Source organism: Seriola lalandi, unplaced genomic scaffold (genome assembly GCF_002814215.2).
Source record: "Seriola lalandi dorsalis isolate HSWRI2012SDOR001 ecotype SW California unplaced genomic scaffold, Sedor1 jcf7180002054561, whole genome shotgun sequence".
NCBI lineage: Eukaryota > Metazoa > Chordata > Actinopteri > Carangiformes > Carangidae > Seriola > Seriola lalandi.
The window spans coordinates 435,264-461,034 of NW_019525114.1; the positions used below are offsets into that span (position 1 = coordinate 435,264).

At 42.7% G+C, this 25,771-nt stretch overlaps 1 protein-coding gene across 1 annotated transcript; it reads right to left on the reverse strand.

The window, feature by feature from the left end:
• Window positions 1-99: 99 nt before the first annotated feature.
• On the reverse strand, window positions 100-25,319 carry fer1l4 (fer-1 like family member 4). The gene is made up of 49 exons (XM_023416121.2): window positions 25,160-25,319; window positions 23,612-23,728; window positions 22,080-22,113; window positions 21,147-21,246; window positions 20,787-20,881; window positions 20,168-20,212; window positions 19,636-19,803; window positions 19,452-19,512; window positions 18,819-18,950; window positions 18,639-18,701; window positions 18,436-18,520; window positions 18,187-18,355; window positions 17,924-18,104; window positions 17,644-17,830; window positions 16,928-17,007; window positions 16,331-16,456; window positions 16,138-16,204; window positions 15,629-15,732; window positions 15,237-15,345; window positions 14,682-14,889; window positions 13,879-14,011; window positions 13,651-13,751; window positions 13,437-13,524; window positions 13,228-13,344; window positions 12,958-13,110; window positions 12,673-12,868; window positions 12,357-12,481; window positions 11,783-11,917; window positions 11,448-11,621; window positions 11,053-11,163; window positions 10,772-10,933; window positions 10,504-10,678; window positions 9,960-10,072; window positions 9,714-9,830; window positions 9,367-9,406; window positions 8,516-8,616; window positions 7,868-8,002; window positions 7,665-7,784; window positions 7,228-7,355; window positions 6,967-7,137; window positions 6,609-6,763; window positions 6,159-6,340; window positions 5,961-6,046; window positions 5,775-5,873; window positions 5,391-5,508; window positions 4,496-4,619; window positions 3,322-3,629; window positions 2,527-2,627; window positions 100-2,270 (listed from the first exon to the last, which is right to left on the reverse strand). The coding sequence occupies exons 1-49, from the start codon at window positions 25,236-25,238 to the stop codon at window positions 2,090-2,092; spliced, it is 6,159 nt and encodes a 2,052-aa protein (XP_023271889.1). The 5' UTR covers window positions 25,239-25,319; the 3' UTR covers window positions 100-2,089.
• Between the last annotated feature and the right edge of the window lie 452 nt (window positions 25,320-25,771).

A 25,771-nucleotide genomic window follows, 5' to 3' on the forward strand; every position in this document is an offset into this window, starting at 1 on the left:
CATGCTGAAGTTCAGCAGGTGTAATGTTGACCATATGCAACATCTTTGTTAGCATGCTAACATTTGTGAAATTGAAATTAAACACAAAGTACAGCTGGATGATGGTAATATAATTAACTTTTGGGGTATTTAATCATTCAACAAAGTATTGGACACACTGACATTTTTACCTTTTCATGGGGCTCAAAGAAAAGTTAAGGGACCATCAGACTTATCACAATTCATGAATTAACTTTTGTAGTGAATTTCTGTATACAATCCCTCCACTAGTTGTTTCACTCAAAACCATAAATGTCAACCTCATGGTGGCAGTCAAGGAAAAATCAGAGGATCCCCTACAATAGGATTCATCACCTGTGAACCATTAAGGTTTGTACAAAATTTAATGGCGATCCATTGAGCAGTTGTTGAGATATTTCAGTCTGGACCAAAGTGCTGGACCGACTGACAGACCGGTATTGTCATCCTGGAGTCAGACCGCTAACGTGGCACAAACTGAACTGTAAACTGGTCGTCAGACATCACTTCCCTTCAAGTCTCTGACACAACGATTCAAAACTTGTCTCAACATGATCCAACATCATCAGAGTCCCAGAGGAAACAATCAGAGCGAGCGTAAACAAACCATTCTGACTTCCTGTTGTTCAAACAGAACACGAGGACGAAGTGACAGTGAGTCCAAGTCCTGACTTTTATTCCACTCCCCTCATCTTTGTAAGTCAAACTGTGTTTTTCTCATGATCATATTCAAGTATCTCATTATGAAAAAACATAAAGTAGTTTTTGTGATCCAGACAGAGTCAGCTCCAGTTAACGAGGTTTCTGTTTCTGCCTGATGAAGCTGATTGATACGCTCCAGTCCACAGACGGATATCTCAACATCTACGAGACAGGTCATCATGAAATTTCTGCATCTCGTTCCTGCTCTCCAGAGGACGATCCCTTCAGATTTTTAATGACCCCAGTGACTTTTCCTCCAGCCCCACCCTCAGGAAAAACTTTACATTTTTAGAACAGATAAACCATCAGGATGTTTGTTCATACGGTGAATGAACGCAGCAGCCTGTAGGCGATGCTAACAGTAATTTAATTTCAAACTTTACCTGAGGAGCATTTTGAAACCAAAGTATTAAATCTCTAGAAAACTTTTTGTGTTTGCTTTTTCAAATGTGCAGTTGTGCAAGTTTAAGGACATCCCACATGGATTTCACTAACAACCTAATCTAAATGGAAGTTCATCCATTGTATTTTGGTTAAATTCACCCAAAATATTGTAAAAAATAATATATAATATTAATTTGTTATTAATTTGTAATTTGGGGAATGATGCACTTTAGTCCTTCAGTTTTTTTCTGTTTAAATAATGATTGAACTGCGTGTTTTGGGTTTGTCTGTTGACTCCCTGCAGACAGACCGACAGAATCACAGCTTCTGATTGATATTAATATTGATTTATATACTTAGAAATAGCGGCAACATTCAGAACGATTATTCTAAAAACTGGTCTTAATGAGAATATCAACTTCAGTTATGAGTCAGTACAAAATTAAACAAAAAATGTATATACTTATTTATTTCACTGACTTATTTGTTTTCAAAATAAAAAATTGTGACCATCTAATGTATCTAATCAACAAAATTAGACTTGTATACAATACAGTTATGTTTTAGTTTAGGAAAGGTGCTGATTTATCACATCACATATGTGCTGTAAGTTCGTCCAGTGCTACTATACAATACAGTTTTACAGTTAAATTACATTATATATATATATATATATATATTAAGCCTGAAGTAATAAGTGTCCAGTAATTTCCTCTGGTGACGGATGAATCCAACAGTAAAACAGATCCTTGATTATTCCTCCCATCACCCAGGTTGTGTTTACATCAACAAGGATGCTGGGTAATGTAGTGCAGTCCATGTTAAATATAAAGAATCATGAGCTTTACTGATTGAGTTCTGCAGAAATCGAGCTGAGGAGTAAATATGATGTCAGTTATTCGTAAACTGCATCAGTTCAGGATCAGAGACCTGAGAAAGTCCGGGACATCCGGCAGGAAGCGATGAAGACTCTGCGCAGATTTCTTCATCCTTTGATGATGAGGGAAGAGATCTGCTGCGGCAGCGTGTACAAAATGAGGGCGAGGAAGAGCGCGAGGATGGCGAGGATGACAAAAGCGATGATGTACTTCTTGAACTTCTTCCAGATGAGGAAGATGAAGGTCTTCATTGGGTTGATGAACCAGGTGAAGTTGGTGGTGGGACGACTGGAGGGACGACAGGAGACTGTTTACACCTTTTTACACCTGGACTAGGTTTTATGTTCGGTCACACCCACATTTAACACTAATACATTTCACAGTGAAAAAAAGATCTTTGAATGTCCCGTGTGAACAGAAGGAATAATTACAGCAAGAATAAACAGTTTCAGTGTCCATATGAAGACCGGACTATTGTTTTAACCTGTGAACCTGTACTTTAACAGTGTGTGTGTGTGTGTGTATGTGTGTGTGTGTGTCATACTTTGGTTTGTCCAGAGGCTCCGGCTCCTTGCGGGCCCGTCCCACAGGGTTGGCCTCCGCCTGCTCCAATGTCACCAGCTGAAGCTCAACCTCCACCTTCCCCTTCACACACACACACACACACACACACACACACACACACACACACACACACACACACAGTTTCAGTGTCACTGAGGTAATTAAACTGGAGTTTAAATTAGAATTAATATTTACATTTAGATGAACTTTAGTCGTGTAACACTGAGGAGGGTGAAATTACTTGTACTTACTGTCTCACATGGTAAATTCAGTATAATGTACATTTCCACAGCACTAAGTCACATCATCCTCAACACTACTCAATAGTGATATTGCTCTTTTGTGATAGCTCTTAAGCTACTGTAACTTAAACTTGACATTTCCTGTGCAAATATTTCATATTAAAAGCCTAACAGGAAAGGGGGGATCATACAGTTTTAGCTGCTGGAAGTTTCTTGTACTTTAAAATATAACAAGGGCATCTATACTCTGTAAATCCAAAAGATATCTGCCTATTTTTAAATTCAAAATGGCTCCAATTTCCTCTTCTCATTCCACCCAGATTCAAGCACAGAAACATAAATTAGTAAAATACAATTTGCATATCTACAAACCAGAGTGCAGACACAGCGGTCGTGTAAATTACACATAAATCCTTTTATATTGTTAAAACAATGTCTAAACGTCAGATTGAGGTCTCAGACCAATGTTGACTAAACATGTAGTTACTGTGTTTTATCAGCTTTAGAGTTCATTAGTTTTCTCTTTCTTTTACCATTAACAGGAACGTGTTGCCGCTGCTGTCGGTGTACTGGATGTCCTCCTGTCTCAACTTGCTCCTCTTGTCTTTGCTCTTCTTCTTCTTCTTCTTGCCTCCCTTCTTCTTGGCCGCCTCCTTCTCCTTCTCCTCCTTCTCGAAGTCCTCGGCCGTCTTCAGGCGGGTCAGCGGCCACCAGCCCTTCATCTTCTTGGCGCGAAAGATGGAGAATCGGGGGCCGGCCCGATCCTTCGCCATGTCAATTGTGCACTTACTGGACGACTTTGCTGCTCGCACCATGTCGCTGAGACGCAGCTCTATGGAGCCTGGGAGAGGAGGCACGAAGGAATGATGAGGAGGAGGAGAATGATAGTCTAAAGAGTATTTGCTTATTTGAGTATTGCTTGTGGTGAAGCTGTTATATCCCCTGAATCTTAAATAAAAAGGCTGCATGAGAAAAACTCAGGTCGCACATTAAACATTAAAGCATCTGTTAAATATTCAATTTAAAGCCTCAATTCACCCAATTTAAACAAATATCTATGTTTTATTTGTCCATGTTTGGAAAGAAATTTAGTTTGTTCTGCTCACTATGTTTGAAAAATGAAATGCAAACATTCACTCTCTCAAAAATCAGAATATAGAAAGTTAAAGTAAAATTGTAGACAGTGACATTTGTGGATTATAATGTAAACTCTTAAATAAAGAGATGGTTAATACTACCCCAGACTCATTCAGTAATCAATTTAATTCCACTCGACTCTGTTGTTTTTGTGATGTTATTGAGCTACTTTTAGTGAAACACAAATCTGCAGATGTTGCAGATTAAAAGCTTGTCAGGAACAGAAGGCGTTACATGCTTAAAAACTGCTTTTAATTTGAAAGTATGTAGGAAGTGTTGTGTTCACTGACTGCAGTTTAGTACTGAAAACAAACAAACAAAAAACAGCAAAGCAGAAGTGATGAGTATTAAAAATACTGAATGAAAACAGTCTGTCTGAGAGGTGGAAATATTATAACAATATAAGTGCTGTAAAAATGATTAATACATGAATTATATTGAATTTATCAAGACAAAAGGTAAGTGTGGAGGAAGTCTCAAGTGTTATACATATATATATATATATATATATATATATATATATATATATATATATATATGTACACAGACTGTCCAGTCTGTCTGTCTCACCCAGGAAGTCGTTGGCAGCGATGCGGTCGTAGTCCCAGACCTGCAGCGTCAGAACAGCCGGCTGTCGAAACTCTGACTCCTCCAGAGAGAAGATGGACTCCTTCTTCTTATAAACCACCTCTTTCTACAGGACGAGAGGAGGATTTACTGCGTTTCCACTACCACTAACTGTTTCAGTAAAATTCTGCTAAAAATCTGTCTCATTGTGGCTGCAGCGTTAATTACAGCCACGATATGAGCAGACACACACTTAGAGCCTAGAACCAGTGGTGGAGATAAAAAATGTAATGTCATTAAGATCTGGGTTCATCCTCTGGGGAACAGGGATGGGATCAGGATTAAATGTTGATATTTGTTGTATACCCTGGTAATGTGATCCTGATGGTGACACAACTGGCCAATTAACTGATTAGCTGAACGAAAAAAAAACAATAATATTAATAATAATCATTAAAAACAATTTTGACAATTTTGTTAAAAAAATTATTTGTTGTTTTTCTTGATTTTATATCTTTATAAACTGGATATCTTTGGGTTTTGGGACCTTGGGACCCAATTAAATCATAAAAACAATGGACAGATTAATTGAGAAGAAAAATAATGATTAGTTGTAGCTTTAAAGTTACTAGAGTGAAAGTCAATAGATCTTCAAGGAATCAGGAAGTGTTGACCATCAGCAGGTCCAGGTGTCACCAGGTGTGTGTGTGTGTGTGTGTGTGTGTGTGTGTGTACTTGTATGTATGTATCTTTGTGAGGACCAGTTTGAGTTTTAGACCTTGGGACATGTTTGAGGGTTCAGACTTGGTTGTAGGGATGAGGTTAGCTTTAGGTTTCGGGTTAGGGTAAGTCAGTGTAGTGACCTCTGGGGTGATGGAAACACACAGTGTGTTTTTACCTCAGTGGGAAGGTAGTCGAAGCGGAACACAAATCTCCAGTTGAAGTTTCCCTCTCCTGTCAGAGAGTTGAAGTGGACGTCGGTCTCCTGTTTGTCTCCTTCCAGTCCCTTTATCCATCTGCACAGAGAACACAACAGATCACTGAGCCAATCAAAGAAATGCCTACAACTGTTTACTTAGCCCCGACCCGCAGCCCTCCAAACTCTTCAGAGTACCTCCCTTAACACAACTTTATTTTCAGCAGTTTTTAATCTTTTTTTGACTCCTGAGGAGGTAGAACTCTCAGGTAATTATTTTCTTCTTCTTCTTCTTTCTCTGTTCATATTACGTTAATCATCTTACAACATTTCTGATTCATGAAACTCAAGTGTGTGTGAACTAACCCTTTAACATAGATGTCGGAGGACGGGTCACCGGTGAACGGGTTGACATCGTCCAGAAACACGTCATCCGTGTTCCAGATGATGACACGCAGCTCGTACCTGTCGCCATGGAAACAAAGACACAGGTTACATATTGTAACTCTTTCTCTTTTCCTTTCCATTGAACTCACCTGTGTGTTGACTTACTGTTCAGGTTGCCGGGGCTTGATGTCAACAGGGGGCGGGGCCGGGACATCATTAGGAAACATGTCCACCCACATATGAAGGTAACCCTGCAAGACGCACATACACAAACTGCTGATTATAGTTAGTGATAAAACTATCGTTATGTTGTTGTTGCTGTTGATTGAACTGTACTGTTGTTGTTTCTGTTGCGGTTCATACCTGTGGCATTCCAGGTTTGTCCTGGTTCATCAGGGACCGGATCTCCACGTGCTCTGGGACCAGAGGAAGGGCTCCAGGGAGGAACTCGTTCATCTCCGCCCAGCGCTGCAGCACGCTCAGGGCTGCATGCTCCTCCATCTCTGCCTCCTCCTCTGGAGACCGCTGGTTCTTCTTCAGCAGACCTGAAAGCAACAACAACAACAACAACAACAACAATAACAGTCCTGTTAGAGCTTTTAATACTGCGGTCAGTCTTATTACAACTGGTACAACTGGTAGAGCAGGAGGATTTACCAGTAGCAGCAACAGAGCCCAGAAGCTGTTGTGGTACATGATATATTCTGTATGTGTGTTCACAGACGGACAGTTATAGACTCTTCACCTCCACTGTGTTGTCGTGGATGTCTCTCTACCTGTCTGTCCCTCCACCTGTCTGTCTGTCTGTCCTACCTTCAGGCACTGCTTCTGGTGGGATTTTGAAGATCTTGTTGAGCACTTTGACCTCAGATGTTCTGTACTCTGGGGATGGGATGCCGTTCTTCCTGCAGAGCTCAGCCAAGATGGCGGATGGCTTCTTCGCATCACGCCACATGTTGTAACCGTCACTACAGAGAGAGAGAGAGAGACAGGTAGAGGGACAGACAGGTAGGCAGGTAAACATTAAAAGTGACAGGTACTCTACTGACGAAATACATAACATACATAGTTAATGTACTGATACTCATATACGGCCTCCCGCTCTTAGTGCAGCCTTTAGCCGGGTTGTGTAATGTGTCATTGATTAACGTGATGTAGTTCTAGTACTAACGTGTCATAGTAAAGAGCCAGGCCACAGCAGGCTCTGTGGCGGCTGTAGAACCGGTTCTCCAGGTCGACCCGCGTCTCGCCAATGACGTCGTCAGACCCCACAAGATCGTGGTCCAACACCATGATAACCACATCTGTCTCCAGCGGGAAAGACACCGTGAGTTCAAACACCCTGAAAGACAAAGTCAGACATACAGACGGTCAGACAGTCAGGCAGTCAGAGACAGTTGGACAGGTACAGGTAGTACAGACAGGTACTGACTCTCCGAACGTGGGGTTGAGCTGTTTGGGGATGTATCGATCTTTGGTGTCTAGACTCTGCTCTCCGACTCGGACCACCAGGTATGGGTCGGCTTTACCATTCGGGTCTGTGGGAGCCAGACCGGTGGCCTGGACACAAACAGAGTCAGTAGAAGACAAAGTAGAACTCACAGTAGGATTCACTGTACCACCTGGGTTTAAACAAACATACTGCAGCTGGAGGCGGGAAGTTGTCAAAGGAAGAATGTGAAGTTGGTAATTTCTTGCATGAAAAGGGCTTCGTTGCCAACAACTCTCAAATCTCAGATGTCTGAGCATCATTGAAAGTCTTGAATGCAACAACAGCGTAAAGTCAGTATAAAGAAGATTTTCTAATATGTTGGACTGCTCGAGTCAGTAAGTCAAAGACAGGCTGTGGATGGACAGTGAGACAGGTACCTTGATGATGTAGACTCGCACTAAAACTTTGATCGGTGAGTTTTTGGGGATTCCATTTATGATCTGACACTTGGTGTCTTCCTCACTTCCTGAATCAATCGGATAAACCAGGAAGGAGCCCTGAGGAGAAAGAGTATACAGTTAAGACCTCTTCTCAGAGTTACAGACAGCCAGACAGATGAACAGCTCTCCATCCACAGTACCTTGTACTTTCCCATAAACCTCTCCTCTTCATCATCATCCTCGTCCTCAGCACTCGCCCTGCCTTTGTACAGTGGGAAGATCTGCAGCCAGTCCTGAAACTGACTGAACTCTGACTCCAGATCACCTCCATACAGCTGAGCACACATACAAACACACACACAGGTAGAAATTAAAACATCTACAGTTACTACAAATCTGTTCTGACTTCACTTCCCTGTCTACCAGCATCATGATCCAGTCTCTTATGTTTCTGTCTTAAACTGAAGGTCTTTATTGGCCCAGCTGGGTTCCTGGTATCCAAGGCCTGAGACCAGTGTAGGCCTGGATCTAAACTATATGCAGACTGTTCAGGTCTGGTAGGATCCCCCTGTGGATTCAAGTGGACCAAGTCCACCACTTTTTGGATAGGGCCTTATTATGCTTGGGTCTGACTGGGCTAAGGTCTCTTTCATAAAAATAATAAATACATTTGGGCATGTTGGGTTTGTGTAGCCAACATGTGCCTGAAAATGGTGGATTGCCACCTGCAGGTCGGGCCGAGTTGCTGCCCTGACTACCAGAGACACATCTGCATTCACATCTGCAGAGCTGATTAAGCTTGGACTGTGAGACTGCACTGTAAACTGTCTATCACAGTGATCTCACACCTTTAGTGTGGCAATCTTCTTGCGCTTGGGAGGCTCAATCTCCACCACCACAACTTCTTCCTCCTCCTCTTCGATGTTTGCCATGGTCAGATTTGCTCCATCTGAGCAAAAAAAAAAGAAAACTTTATCAACACTAACAAACAAAACCTTATTTTATTACCATTGTTTTTCATTCATTTTCTTGTGCTGATATGTCATTTTGTAGTATTCTTATCTTATTGTTCATATTCATTTATTCTTTGGATTGTCACGGTATGTTCTCCTGTTGTTGATTCACACACAAAGCCCTGACTAAACTAAACCCCAACGAACAACTATGGGATGAACCGGAATCCCAAGTGCGAGCCAAGCTTTATCGCCCAACATCAGTGATGGACCTCACTAATGTTCCTTCAGCCTGGGGCCAGAATCAAACGGGAATCCTTCCGAGGAGAGTGGAGGCCGTTAGAGCATCAAATTAATGCTCAAATTAATAATTAAATCTTTGTGTAATCACATGTTCAACCACAACACATGGTGTACCTCTTTAATGGAAAACAGATTCTGAAATAAGCTAAATCATCACAGCTGAACCTATGGAAAAACTGTGTTGTCTTTTTATTTGTAGAGAGAAGATGAAGGTTTCCCATTCACTTCAGTGGAGTTTTAGTCCAGCAGCATGTAGTGGACGTTAGAGGAACTGCAGCACAACACACTACAGCTCTAATTGCAACACAAGGTGCTGATTGGAAATATCAGCTGTATGTGTTGCTGCTCTTTGCTGTTTAAATTTTTTTTTTCTTTTTTTAATATATAGACAATTATAGGAAAATACACATAATTATGTCTGAAATAATAGAGTTGAACTGTACCTGTCTCTGCTTGTTCCTCCATCTCCTCCTCCTCAGCAGCCTGCACACAATCAACACATCACACACGCTGAGTAAAGACCTGATTAATTACTGTAATTATTTTCCTCTCCCTGTAAAGAAACTCCATTTTAATGTGTAGTCTGTTGTTGAACTTTCTAGAGTGATATTCCTTTTTGTTGATTCTCCTGCGATGATCTGTCTAATTCTGGAAACAATCTCGTATTTGATAACCTCTGTGAGAAACTGATGTCTGATGGCTCTTTAATTCATTATTTAAAGGCGTACTACGGCACTTCAGCATTGTAGGGAGGCAGATTAAAGGATAATGGACAAAAATTGAGTGTCACCTGTCTCTCCAGCTCCTCCAGGGAAGTGTAGTATTTGGACCACCAGTCCAACTCCTCCATCTCTGGCGGCTCCTCCTCCAGCTCCTCCCCATTCTTCCTCAGCTTCTTCAGAGGAGCCTGAGGGGGCAGGACAAGCATCAGCATCAACACATTCTTTAATCTTTAAATCTGGTTGAAATTTGTCTGAACAGTTTTGGTTTTGTGTTTTTAACAGAAGAAGAAAATGGAGGAGATTAACATGCATACATTAACCAGCTTGATGGGGTTGATGGGAATCTTTGACTGTTTGATTGACAGGCCGCTGAGTCCGATATCCTTCACTGACATCAGCGTGTTGATCTTCATCGCATTCTGCTTCACTGGAGAAACACACAAAGAAATTTAGTCCATAAAAACTGAGATTGATCTTTGTAAAACTCATTGGATGAGTTTAGAGATTTTAATCAATAATATTTAAATTTTAGATCAATTCAGCCCAAGAAAATGTTAACACAAAGATACACAAGCCGCTAACACTAGCATGCCTGACGAAGTAGAACAGTAGCAAGGCAGAGCGGTAATTCGAAGGCAAGTTAGCATTTCATTGCTAGCTAAATTGTCTACCCTGCCTGAAAAGAACTCAAGGACCCACTGTCTCAAATATCACTAATAATTTTGATGATGAATCTGTCACTATTATCATTGTAATGAACGGTCAATGAAACAAAAATCTGTAAACATTTATAGTTCTAGTGAAAAAAAAGTATTCAAAACAAATTATTACCTCCATCACTTCTTTGCTAGCTCTTACCTTTTGGTTTAGGCTCCTCCTCTTCCTCTTCAGGCTCCGCCCCCAGCTCGGGTGGGGCGTAGTCCATGAGGCTCTGGACCACGTGTGACCCGACCAGAGCGAGCCGGCCGAAGGCTCGTTGCTCCACCACAAACAATGTCAGAGGAGGGTGGAGGTAGGCCTGCTCCGGCAGCTCCTGATTGGACCAGACAGGAAAACAGGACGTTAGCTGTGTCCCTGTTCTGTACGCATGCATTTACAGTATCCATCACTACTGACAGAAACTGACCACGTCGATGTAGCGGACCAGCTCTTTGAAGTTGGGGTGAGTCTTGTAGCTCACAATCTCTTCAGACTCCAGTTGTCGTCCTGCACATTCAACCCTCATCATGGGGCGCTCAACCTCAAACAGCTGCACCCTCTTCAGCTCCCGCAGACCCCAGAACAGCACCTGAGCACACACACAGAAACACTCAAGCAGCAGCCTGTAAATCTGGTGTCACATAAACACAAAAATGTCTGTGTGTGTGTTTGTATGTGTGTGTGTGAGTGTGTGTGTGTGTGTGAGACCTCGATCCTGAAGGTCCTCAGAACAGGTCGGACTCCATCTGGGATGATGTAACACCTCTGCTCCTCCATGTAGCTCAGCTCCTGAGGGTCCAGACTGCTGGGGAGGCATGGCTGCGGGGACAAGATGATATTTTAATTCACTCTGTAGAATTAATTCATGCTTATTTTGTTTTTGTTACAGGACAGTTACAGTTTATAGCAACTAGTTTTATCCATCATTTCAGTCAGTAAAGTGATATCATTTGAAATGTTGATCATTGCACAGGAAAACTGTATTGGACAGGTGAAGTAATCATTTCACCATCTGCCTTTGTTTTCTGTTCCAAATAAGTTTGTATGTTCGTCACATTACATTTCATAAACTTCATAAACAATTTTTGATTGATTGGTGTCACCTCTCCAAACCCAGAGTAGTCCAGCTCAATGAGCTCGAAGGCAGCCAACAGCTCGCCGGCGGGGGCCCTGCCCATGCTGATGTCATAGAAATGGAGGCGGGGCTTCTGGTACAACTGCTCCACAGTTTTAAACTCCGGCTCAGCAAACGCCCGACCCAGAGGCTTCGGACTACCCTGCACACACACACACACACACACACACACACACACACACACACACACACACACACACACACACACATGCACAGAAGCTGTTATGACCTTATTTCCTGAATAAATGGGTAATGATAATAAAAATAATGATAGCATAAGAAGAAGAAGAACATCAGTGTTACCATTGAGTCGTAGTCAAATATGCTGATGATGATGAGGGGCGGGTCTCGTTGGAGCTCCTCCCTCGTTCCCTCCAGCAGGACTCTGTCGAACAGCAAACACTCACACCAGGCTGGAGAGAGTGTGTCAGACAACACCTGAACACACAAACACACACAAACATGGAAAATAAAATGTGTGCATTAAGGGGCACTCCATCACTTTCACACATCAAGCTCAGTTTACTGGTCATAGTAAAACATTTGCATTGTTGCATTGTGTTTTTAGAACTTGACACTCTGCTGCACAGACTATTTTTTGTTAGATTAAAAACAAGCTTAATTTAATTTTAAAGGAGACAAATATTCATTTTGTGAAATAATACTAAACACTGGACACTATCAAAAATAAATGTAAAGTTATATCTAAAAAGTGAATATCTCATGTTGAGCAATCATAGTTGTCTTACACTGAAAGAATGAATGGCTCTATTGACTTCTTGCAGCGGGTCGATGCATGCGAATATGAATTTGAAATCAACGTGCCTATGTAATGACAACAACTGAATCTTTTAACCAATGGGGCAATTGTACCTACCCTGGTGACCTGGCACTGGGTAGAGAAAAGGACCTTGGCGAAGGGATCTGAGAGGCCATTGTCATCTGCTGCCATCAGGCCACGCCCCTGGTACAGGTGACATCGTAGCTGGAAGTATCTGCTGTCTGCGGAGAGAGCAAAATCTACTTTCATCTGACCAAGACAGATAGTTTGCAGATGAGTTCAGCTAAAGCTTCATGGTCGACGAGTCAAAATTAAACTTATCATGGGGCTTTTATTTTGAAGTAGAGTTTTTTCTAACAACAGACAAGAAGTCCTGAGCAAACATCCTGCTGGAGGAGGTCAGCTGACTCACCCTGGCAGGACAGACTAACAGGAAGCTTCCTCTGCCCTGCAGGGACCAGCCTCCTCTGCTCCTCCTCCTCCTCCTCATTGACTGGCAGGAAGTCCTCCGGCAAGCAGTTGGTGGCCTCTTTACTGTACTTGGCCAGACCGAGCCACAGATACACCTCCAGTTTCGCAAAGATCTCACTTGCTGAACCTCCTGGAGACTGGGACGACAGTGAGAAAGACGCACCACTGAAGGTCATGGATGATTTTAGAGAATGAACAGCAAACAGCAAGTGTCATTGACGATCACCTTCATGTAGAGGGTGGTGACTTTGCCACAGTCCCGCCCCCTCTGCTCCTCCACCAATGAGAACAGGATGGAGTGGGCGGGGATCCTGACGTAAGCCAAACGCTTGCTTCCACTCAGTAGCCATAGAAACGCATCCGGGATGGTAGTCTGGGGCTGGAGAGAGCGTGGTGCGTGAGGGGAGGAGTGTCAGATCGCAGATAAATTGTACATACTGCAAACTCTGATATCTTTGTGTTGAGCTATGATGATGATCTCTCTATGACCTCTGACCTCTTTTGCCAGTAGGCGGAGTTTCTTCAAGAGTTTCCTGCTATCCATCAGCCGCTGTTTGGCCGTCCGCCTAGTGATCCTGCGCCTGGCCCTCACTGCCTGTCTGGCCAGCAGGACCTGGAGACGGTCAGACATTCAGTCACACAGGCAACAGCTGGGCAGGTACACAGTGAAGGTGGAGAGAGAGAGACAGGTGAGAACAGACTCACCAAATTCTTCTTGATGAACTCCTTCCTGCATTTGTCCAGGTTGTTGGGACGAGACTGAGACCTCCTGTCTGAGAAAACACTGAACTGTCTGCAGAGAGACAGACAGAGAGACAGGTAAAGGAGGGCAGACAGCAGGACAGACAAGGAGATGGTTATGGGTACAAAACAAATCAAACTAAATCTATTCTGCTCAAAGTTTCAAGAGGAAACTGACTTGCAGGAGGCCACCACCTCCAGCAGCGCCTCCACCAAACGCTCCTTCCCGTTACTCCTCGGCCTCCTCAGGAGACGTTCTACCTCATCGAGACCAATCTCCTAAACAGGGCGTGGACAGCAGAGGAGACAAGACATGTGCACAGTTTGCAGGCATTACCAGATACACACCATGTCGTTCTTCTTCATGTGTTAATTAAACAGTACTGAAAGGTCACTTGACACTCACCAGCCTGTCGGCCATCTTGCTGAGCCAGTTTGCCTGATAGAAACGAAAGCTGTGATCTTCGAACTGAGTCCAGACAAACAGACAAGGCTTCTGTTTCATGGAGGGGGGCTGGAGGGGAAGACACTGGAACGACCTGAGTGATCGACGGACAAGTAAAAAGACACAGAGAGACAAAGTCAGAGGGACAGACAGGAAGTGGGCAGTGTCTGTGCAGAAGTACCTGTAGGTGCAGTAGTTACCCCTCCAAGAATCATATCATGGTAAATGGTAGCAAGCCACCATTCAAAGCATTGACCTAACCATCAGGGGCAATTGAGGTTCAGTGTCTTGCTCAAGGACACTTTGACAAGTCGACGTGCAGGGATGGAACTGTGATGAAACCGCGACAGAAGCAAAAGCTCAGGTATGGGAGAAGTTCAGGAAGGAAATGGAGAAGGACTTTCAGGAGGGGGAGGCAGGAATTAACACTTGTGGGGAGGACTGCTGACCTTGACTGAATCCTTACTGACATGCCATCTTTGGAGGAGGCAGGCATACGTCCTGATTGGCTCGCTGAAGGAGACACGGCGCCAGTCGAGGGGCCAAGCTAAGAGCATTTCAAGAACATCTATGAATGAAGTTTGTCCTTGTCCGGATTAGGGGAAACTGTGGCCCCCTCATGGAGCCTGGCCACCAGAGGGACTATATCCAGTCTGGAGGAGGTGGCTGGAGAGGAGGATGTCTAGGCTACTTTACTAAGCCTGCTGCCCCTGCACAGATGAGTGGACTGCCAGTTACCTGTGTAGGTGCAGTGGTGCGTTTACCTGTCATACTCAGTGGGCTGGGGTCTCATAACAGCAGACACTGATCTGCTCTCAGGTTCGGGACTCAGCACTTCCTCTCTGTCCAGCTCGTCCTCTGACTCCAGCAGACCCTGCGTCTCTTCATTCAGATCCTCCCTGCTCCTCCTCAGCTCCTCCCGGCTCTGGCTCTTCTTGGATCTCCCAACCCCCACCGCCTTCCCATAATTCCCTGTAAGAGTCAGGACAACTGGTAAAGATCAAGGATTTGATGTTGGGAAAACAAATTGAAAAGAATTTCCCCAGCTTGGTTGGTAACCTGGGAATGTCTTTTGACAACAGTAACACGTTTGTCTTGCTATCAATTTACAGGTTTGGGTTCAATTTCAATTATGTTGTTATTTAAAAGCTTTAGTTACAGCTGCTGCTACAGATATGTCATAACATTTCTGCTTAAAGACGAACTTAACACCAGGGTGAAAAGCAGTGCTTTGCTGCCTTGATAGGTCGAGGTCGGTTAGTATTAAAGGTGTGTCTGTGGGCGAGTCTCATGTCCAGGGCAGAGAATACACTTTTTACCTATGGAGAGTTCAAACGACAGCGGTCTGGTTCCTACAGACGGGTCTATCATAGTGACTTCAAACAGAGATGCGAACAGCAGAAAATCCTCCCTCTGCCCCAGGAAACCCTGAGGATGATAAACAAGAACAAAAAACCTGAACCCTGCAGCATGTCACTCTGTTTTCTGCCTGGAATACCTTCTCATCATCAAGTCCGTTATTGTATATCCATCCTCTTAGCCTGATAACGTGTAGTTTTAAAGGTATGTCTTGTGATTGCTGTGCAGATGATATTGTAAGCCTGAAATCGTTGTCTATTTTATTTCTACCTCCTAAATTCTAATGTAAACCGTATGGCAGATGATTTATTTTCACGTGAACAGAAATGGTGTTGGTGGTGAGGGCACTGACCTCAGGGAGTGGGTGGATCTCCTCAATCTCCACGGTAACAGCCTCTGGTACCTCAACTCCCGCCTCCCCAGACTCATCCGCCACTCCACTGGCAGCCACGGATGCTACGACAACAAACAATTGCTGTTTCTGCCCACTGGATTATTTCATTTTGCAGTAGGTAAAGTGGTTAAAATATCAGACATTACTGACATTTGTGTTGGAGCAGAGCAGAGCATCATTTCAATATGTAAAACTTAGCTGTGAGACAATTCATTTTTAAAGAAACTCACACACCTCTGTAGACTACAGTTGGAATAAAACTCGAACATTACGAAATCCTCTTATGTGCTGTCTTACCCTGAGTAAATTAAGCCTGTAAATCAGACACCTTTAGAGTTGCTGGAGGGTGGATTTTTTTCTCTCTTGATGGAGCTAGGCTAGCAGTTTCCCCCTGCTTCCAATCATTGTTCTAAATGAGGCTGAATGCATCCTTAACTAATATCTGTGCCAGACGCGTTGGGACCAACCTTCCTTCTTCTCTTTCTTGCTGCTCTTCTTCTTCCTCAGTCCCAGCTTCCCTAGTGCTCCTTTTACCTTTAGAACACACAAATAGGAAGGTCATCGTAAGAGATCATATCAGCGTTGTTAAGGTCACAATACAGACACAATATAGAGTATTTATAAAGCCCAACTGTAATGAAAAAAAATAATTAGAAGTACCTTTCCCATGGCGACTGAGGCTGTATCTGTGGTGACAGCAGAGGGGGAGGCGTAAACCTCCACGCAGAGGGCGAGTAGGATTCGACCACGATAAAAGATTCCTTCACCCAGACCCTGGTTCAAAGCCTGGAGAGGAAAGATAAATCTGGATTACTCTTTTATAATCCTTCAAATCCCACAAAAACACTTTGCTAATAATAATTTCCTTTCTTGCTATGAGTTAGCTGAGTAGATCGATATGTCTGTACGATAGATATAAGGCCATAGCCAGTAGCTGTTAGCTTAGCTTAGCACAAAGCCTGGAGACAGTGGGAACAACTAGCCTACCTCTGTCCAGAATTAATAACCTATTAAGCTCATTGATAAATATGTTGGATCTTGTTTGTTTAAAACGGAAAGTTATAAAGTCAAGTTGTGGTTTCATGGAGGGTTTTGTTCCAGATTATTTCTTGGTCAGGTGCAGGGACTTCCTGAAGTCTCTGTTGGATGCCTGGCAATAGCAACAACAAGACTTCTTACCTAACTTTCAGCAAGAAAGTGAATAAATGTATTTCCCAAAATCTTCTACTATTGCTTTAAATGTTGAGTGTGGTTTACCTGGTGGACGTCTCCGAGGGTGGAGTTCTGCGGAGAACCGTACAGGTTGACCCAACATGGGCCAAAGGTAGGGTTAAAACCTGCAGACAAAAAACAGACAGATATTTCCCTGTGACTTTAAATTCTCAAATGAAAGCTGATATTCAAATAATGGCCAATTCAGGTAATAAGCCAGTAAGCTAAAAATATAAATTCAGTATAATGTACAGACACATTCCACATTTCCACTCTGATTTCCATTTACTCAGGTTGTTTCTACTTTGCAGTTCTTTTGATTACTGCTGCTGTCAGTTAAACTGTCAACACTTCCTGCAAACATTTTATAATAAAAGTCTACCAGGAAAGTCGGGAAAATCGACTTTGACCCACTGAAAGATTTTTAATTTGAAGTATGTGTGCAGAAAGTGTTTCATTCATAGTAGCTTATAAGCTATTAAAAAACAGCTTTGTAGAAACACCTATATTCAATAAGTAAGTAAGATTTTTCCATCAACGCCAAATTAAACAGCAACAGATCAGAAAATAGGGACATCTCTTACTAAAATCTGATCAAATATACTTATAAAACAGGGGAAATCAGAAATAAACGCTAGTCTCTAATGTGACACCTCTGCAGGTGAGGACTCATGCTCAGCAGAATACCACTAAAGTAAAAAACGGTTGTATATTGTACACATATTGTACATCACTGAGCATGTGTTAACTGCTGGTCGTACCGTTCCTGGTGGGGTCAGAAATCTGCTGCAGGTCCAGGAAATGTGTTGCCAGGGCAATGTCTCCCATCTTGGCGTCATCAAGGATCTGGACTCTGATTCGCTGAGCCAGAGGAGGAAATTGCTCAATAAAGGAGATCTCCTCGTTCCAAACTGGACAGCTGGTGGCGCTGGCGACTGACGTCTCCCCCTGGACACGCGAACACACAAGTAGACCTTTTTAACCATAACGATTCAGGAACTATGGAACCAGAGACAACAGTGTATATGTACGTCTGAGTACCTGTTGTCCTGCAAAGGTCACTTGCACATAGGGGTCAATGAAAACTGTCCGGTCAGTGACCTTTGACATCTTGGCCATCAGACCTGCCTCCATGGTGGGCAGACCCTCGGCCCTGTAGATTCGGACACGGAACCGAGCCCATGGACGCTCTGAGGTCATACCACGAGGAAGCAGCAGGTTCCTGCAAGAATAACAGCATCAGAACCCAGAGCTGCGTGCACCAGTGTAACGTAAGTGGAGGTTTCATTGTTATTATCACTGACTTCTCTATGTCCTCACTGGCTCCAGATGTGGAGGTCGGCGGCAGACTGGGCATGTTCAGAGCGTCTCCCTTCATCAGCACGCTGAGGCTCGCCTTAACATAACCCTTGACTCCTGACCTGGTGTCCGCCGGGTCGGTGAGAGGAGCCCACTTCTGGTAGAAGCGGTGGTCTGGAGACGCAGAGAGGTCAGAGGTCAGTGAGTACTGCAGTATTTTAATCAGAGTGCTGTGATGGGAACAGTGCTGGTACCTGGCTGGTTGTACACAGTGGAAATGTCAATCTTAAAGGTTCCAATGTGGGTCATCAGGAAGGCCAGAGTACGCCTGTGGAACACCTGAGGGGGGGGGGGGGTCACATCACAGGTGTTTAATTTGACCACACCCAGGTATGTCACCATGGCAACAGCGATGGAAACAGAAGTGAAAAAAACAAAACAAAACAGCGGACCCTACCTTTATCTCTATGACTTTATCAAAGAGGATCTGTGGAGCCTCCTGAAACTCAAACTGGAAGTTCTGCAAAAGGAGAGGAAGTAAACAGCTGTATTTACTCTACTGTAGAGTATTGTATTCTACTGTAGAGTATTGTACTCTACTGTGCTGTATTCTAGTGTACTCTCCACTCTCCTGTACCTCATTGTAGAACGGGCAGTTGGTCGATTTCTGCGTCGCTGTGTGTTTTTTCTGATCTCCAACTCTGACGAAAACTGCAGGACTGATGTTCACTCCAACCAGTTTCTGAGCCTCCAGGATGTTCACATTCACCTGCACACACACACACACACACACACACACACACACACACACACACACACCTCAGTGATTTAAAAAAGCTAATCTAAGTCTGATATTCACTCTCTGTTAGCTCCACTTTTGGTCCCTACCAACTCCTGAAAGAAATATCTGGCTCTCCAGCTGCTAAATGCTCCACTATGTTCACCAGCTAGTCTCTAACTGAGTCTGATCTGAAATCTTCTGTTTGGTGCTCAGGAGCTGGTGTGCAGTGGGTTGTTTTAGTGTTTCTAGCTGAAAACAGCTGCCTGCTGTGACTGAAAACAACTCAGAGTGGTGAGAATAAATGAACACAGTTAAGTTACGGGCTGGACCGCTGAACAATGAGCTGCAACCCCATAAAGCCGAGGGACGCTGCAGATTCAGGTGATAATTCATCATCTGATGCATTTTGATTATGAAAATATCAACTACTACTGTTGGCACTGTAGCATAGACCTGGAACAAAGGTTAAACATGGATGAATGAACTCACCTGGAAGCTCTGGACTTTGGGCGTCCCTGCAACAACACTTCTGGACAACGGCCTGCAACGACTACACACACGAACACACACACACACACACACACACACATAGACACGCACACATTGTTGACAGCAGATCACTTTTACTGCACCTAGACAAGTTGATAAAACTGAGATAGTCAGGTGACCAGACCTCAGCAGTGGAGTGAAGATTATGTTGGAAGCCTCCATGTCCATCAGGTCTTCATCATAATCATCGTCGTCATCATCATCTTCATCTTCATCCCCAGTCCGGACCAGGCTTCGCCCCAGACGACGAGCCTCTCTCTCCAGCTGATCTGGGCGAGCGACAGTCCTCTCACTGACAGGAGAGAGAGACAGAGAGAGAGAGAGAGAGAGAGAGAGAGAGAGAGAGAGAGAGATATTATGTGTGCTCTGCAGTACAATAGTATGGCATCCTGTGAGGGACTCTGTACAGCTGGGAATGAACTCCTTACAGAATTAGTCTGTAACTCTGATCAGGCCAAAATGCAGTAAAGAAGGAAGAGGTTCTTATCAAACAGATGAAAACAGTGTACCAAATTCTGTGTGTGTGTGGGGTCAGGATCATGATCATGTGTTCACACTCGAGCCTGACTGATACTTGTTTTCACAGATATTTCAGTATCAGCGTTGAGTGTCGGTCTAACTAAAAGAACTAACATGTGAGTCATGTCAACTCTCACCTGCTGGGATCATCAAATCCTTCATTCCTGATGACCAGAGCTGATCTGAGGACGAAGGAAGGAAGAGAAACAAAATGAGGAAGGAGGAATGGCGCACTGTACTTAGGTACAATTTTGAGATACTTGTACTTTACCTGAGTATTTTTCTATTTTATGACGAAGGAAGGAAGAGAAACAAAATGAGGAAGGAGGAATGGCGCACTGTACTTAGGTACAATTTTGAGATACTTGTACTTTACCTGAGTATTTTTCTATTTTATTTACTACTTTGTACTTCTACTTCTCTACAGTTCAGAAGCAAAATTTGTACTGTTTAGTACGGTGTATTTATTTGACAACTTTAGTCAGTTTATTATCAGGTGCAGATAATAACCTGAGATAAGATAATAATACAAAATATAATCAACAAACAAATGATCATTGTCATAAGTATAAGATACGAAATCATTCATCCTGGGGGCCAAATCTAAGGGTTTTAATAAAGTGTTCCTCTAACTGCTGTCAGTGCAAATGAGAACTAAAAGTTATGTGTCCCTCATATACAACCAGAGACCAGTTTTATCGTTTGGTGAGAAGTGTGTTTTCAAAAGTATCTGGTCCAACGTGGACATGATCTCACTCATCATTGTCTTCAACCTTCAGGAAGTCGAGTCCCTCCCATCTTCCTGCAGTTCCCTCAACTGGCTGATAACGGATATCCACCTCTATATAGATCTACAGAGAGAGAGAGAGAGAGAGAGAGAGAGAGAGAGAGAGAGAGAATAAACCAAGATCTGTAATCTCTTATACAACAGAGTGTGTGTTTGTGTGACTTTCCTCACTTGAAAAACAACCCCATGCTTTATGTGTGTAAGCAGTTTATTACAACTCAAAATATGTTTTATTGTTAAGCAACATCACTTCATTTCAATTAACAACAAACGGCCTGTGTGGTCATTTATGTTGGAGGACGTGTGTGTTTGTGTGTATGTGTCCTTACATCTGTCAGGCTGTAGTTGGCATCAGTGAGCGGTTCCCGTAGCAACAGCCTCCCTGTGGTAACAACATGCTGGAGACTGACAACAAGTTTGCCAAGCAGTCTGTGCAAACACACACACACACACACACACACACACACACACACACACACACACACATTACATTACTTTTACTGTAAAATTACACAAACAAGTTCTCAGCATGAAAGTTCATTCTTAAACTTTGGGGGTTCAAAGGTCACTATTTTATGTTTTTATGAGCTTTCAACCACATCTCACTGACTTCTTCAGTGAATGGAGATAGCTCAGGTGTCATCACATGACCTTAGTACGGAGCTTCAGTCACATGTTTAGAAGGCCATGGGATAAGATGGAAAGACCAGGAAGTAGCTATGTACAGTAAATGGGCCTTGCATTTACCACTACTTTGTATTCCCACACACACACACACACACACACACACACACACACACGCACAAACACACACACATACACACACACACGCAGCAATTTGGGGTTAAGTGTCTTGCTCAAAATAAGCAAACTGCTAACTTCTGTTTCCAACAACGAAAAACTAAAGCAAGAAGGAAGAGACTGTTTCTGTGAACTTTTCTCCCCACAACCATTAATCACTGTGTGCTAGTGTTGGATACGCACACACACACCTGGTCACACCTGAAGAACAAATAAAGCCTGACTCAGTCGCTGAACAGAGAGACTCAGAGGTCACTGCTGTGTTCACGTCACAGAGGTTTTTGTAATCACATTATCTGACGATGATGTAATGAAATGGGTTGAGGCTTCGGTCCAACAAAATATTTTGGACCTAAAACTCTGAACCACAGAATCTCCTGTAATGTCATGTCCTGTTCTTGTCGTCAGGAAGAAATGTTTTCCCTTCAGTTTGGCCCGTATGGCTCTAAACACAACACTACCCATGAGTCTCAGTGGCTGTTGCTATGGAGATGCCTGAATTCAGAGGTGTGAGATTAAAGTTATTTGTCCAGACTGAAATATTTCAGCAGCTATTGGACGGATTGCCTTGAAATCTTGTTTCAGACATTGATGTTCCCCTCAGGATGAATTGTAGTGACTTTGGTGATGCCTTCACTGTCCACCTACTGTGGTCTTTCTTAACAAGACGTGTGCTGTGTCCAAATCATTGTCTGTGCATGGTCAGTGTCTGAATTGTGACTTTGAAATTTACATGTATTTTCTCTATATTACCCTTAAAAATTCCTACAGTACAACGAGTTATTAGAGTCCATGGTGTGTACTCTCTCAAATAAAAGTTACCTCTGAACGTTGCTGTTTCCTACAAAATGTATTTGCTGTTACAGTTTACTTGTATAGAAACATGATTTGTGTTTATTTTCTTTTCCCCCCATTTCACGTTGATTACCTACCCGCCAAAATGTGACCTGTATAGACACTGATGGAGGACGAAAGCTGAAGCTGCTGCTCCGCTAACTGCACTGCGAACCACTCTGCCTGTGAGTACAGCAGCGCTTTCAGACACATGTTGACAACAACATAATTACATGTTCACAACGACAAACCAAACATACAGATTGTTGGACTGTTTACCGTGTTCACAATCTAAGTTTAGTGTGTTGATTAGCACTGAACACGAAGCACAGCTGAGGCCGATGGGAATGCCAATTTGCAGGTATTTAATCATGAACCAAAGTATTGGACAATTTAAAATGTGGACGTGATGATTGCACCTGATGAAAAGTCAAAGGACTAATAAAGTTATTAAAATTCATCCTCAGGACCAAACATTTCTGTAGTAAATTTCATGATAGTCCCTCCATTAGAAACTAAAACGACAACGTCCTGGTGACACCAGAGGAAACATCAGGGGACTGCCAGGACTGCATCCAATAGTTGTTGAGATATTTCAGTCTGGATCAAAGTGGTGGACCAACCAGCTGACACTGCCATCAGTACCGTCATGCCACTAGTAGCAGGGTAATTCCTGCATAAACACGGTTAATTCAGGGGCATTACATTTTTTTCTCTATAGAGTGCAGTAGAATAAAGCAGAGTCACGTCCACTGTAGGTGTGTGTTTGCACTGCAGGAGTGGTACAGTTTACTATCAGCCCCATTAAAATAGTTTCAGTCTGCAGCAGACAAATAATCGCAGCTACCTGGTGTCACACACACACACACACACACACACACACACACACACACACACACACACACACACACACACACACACACGATGATTTAGTGTGATTTGAAATCTCAGCAGCTCATCGTCCTCACAGCTGCTTCTGCCTGAAACGACCCGTCTGTAAAGCTCCAGACTGACATCAGAGGAAGCTCACTGATCCGCTGAGAGCTGAACATATTATACTTAAACTTGTTCTCATGCACTTCAGTACAGTGACAGTTCCATCACAGCAGCAACTAGTGGACACCAGAGGAAGAGCAGTTGGCCGCACGTCAGCTCTGACTGGTTCTAGTTGTTGCGAATGTGTCCACAGTGGACAGACAGATCACATCGGGATCACTGACCTCGTTGAAGACGGCCACGTTCTCACACTGCAGGACTCTGGTTTTATGGGTGAAACCTGGGGGAGACAGACAGACCGGCTGACAGGTTACCATAGCAACAGTACTGATGCTTCAAAGATTTGACTGGTGACACTAATCAAACCATGCGTTAAACTGTCCACAAACACCCAATCAAAATGCATTATATGAGCAAAATAATATGGACACCTGATCAACCAAAGTACACTACATAGCCAAAAGAGTACAATATATAGGCAAAGGTATGTGGATAACCACTCAAAGTACAAAGTAAAAGTACAATACAATACAGTCTCATACAACAGTACTTTTTATAATGGTTATAATGCTCAATTCTTATAGAAATGATTATTTAGAGGGGTGCTGATTCAACTGTATGGTAATTTTGGAAATTGTAGTTTGTGCTGCAGTTGAACTGTTGCATTAAAGGGAATTGTTTCTGTTATTTAGCCTCCTGCGGCAGATGGTCTGGCCCCCACAGAGCCCTGATCTGAACATCATGGAGTCGGTCTGGGATCACATGAAGAGACAGAAGACACTGAGACGGACTAAATCCACAGAAGAACTGTGGCAGGTTCTGCAACATGCTTGGAACAATCTATCTGACAAGTACCTTTAAAACTGTGCACAAGTGTACGGGAGAGAACTGGTGCCCCCATCAATTATATTGCAAAGAAGAGATCCCTTAAAGATCAGCATGAACAGGAGTGATGATTCAAAAAAAAAAAAAAGATTCAATGTACAAATCTATTCTTAAACTAACAGGATATAAATTAAAATCAGCTCCACATTGATGAACTTCATCATTAAAATATTAACTATACGTGAATGTAACAATAACAGTAATCCACTAATGACATAATGATATAACACTCTGAAGGGACATTCTGTACTTTTACTTTTTATACTTTACTGACTCTTTAATGTTAATGCTGCTGTTTCGCTTAAGGGCATTTTTAATGTAGGACTTTTACTTACAGTGGAATATTTTTACAGTGTGGTATTACTACTTTTTAGGGCTGCAATTAACAATTATTATCTTAATTTGTTTAATTATGTTTTCAATTAACCAAGTAATGGTTAGGGTTAGTGTGTTAGAGTTAAGTCAAAAAATAGGTCCTCACATAATTTCCTAGATTTCTTAATTTTACCTTCAGTCCAAAACCCACAGATATTCAATGTTCTATTAAATATGACAAAGAAAAGCAAATTCTAACTGAAGCGCTGGAAAAAGCAAACTTTAGGTATTTTCAGTTTTTAAAAAATAAACTATACACTATTGTCTTAAGTATCATTGTATACTGTGGCATTATACTTTCCCGTCATTGAAAGAGGCTTAAACCAGGTTAAAAGACAACAGGTGGACAAAAGTATACGGACAGGGCATTCACATAAGGTAGACTACAGGTTATAATAAAACATATACTATCAGAAAAGAGTCCATTATAACAACACAGTGTGTTACTGACCTCTGAAGCTGAGTTCAACTTTTCTGTCAGATCGTCCCGGCAGGTTTGAGATCCTCCTCAGGTTCACGATGATGGACATGATGATCCTCTTACTTGTTCACCTGTATGTTCACCTGCCTGTCTACATCGTGTCCCTCTGAAGTCGTCTCATCTGTCTTATCTCTCCAGCAGTTGGAAACTAACTGCCGTGTGTGTTTTCTGTCCTACAGGGTGATGGGGTGTGTGTGTGTGTGTGTGTGGGCAGGTCTTTTCTAATGTTTGAGAAAGCAAATAGAGTTGCTCAACTAGTTTCCTCCTTAGAAAACACACACACACACACACACACACACTTACAGTAGTCAGCTGCATCTCTTCAATAAAACAATGTAAAAGTTCCCAATTATTAGTATCAAAGTTTTAGTTTTTAGATAGATATGACATTACTCAAGTTCTCTACTCAAGTTCCAATTTAAAGTACTAGTTTGAGTATTTTCTTGTTATGCTACTTTATACTTTTATTACATGACATTTCAGAGGTACATATTGTTCTTTTTATTGGATATATTTATTTGACAGCATCTACATACAAAAAAATGTAGTCTATAAAATACGATGCTTTGTGATAGATAAGCA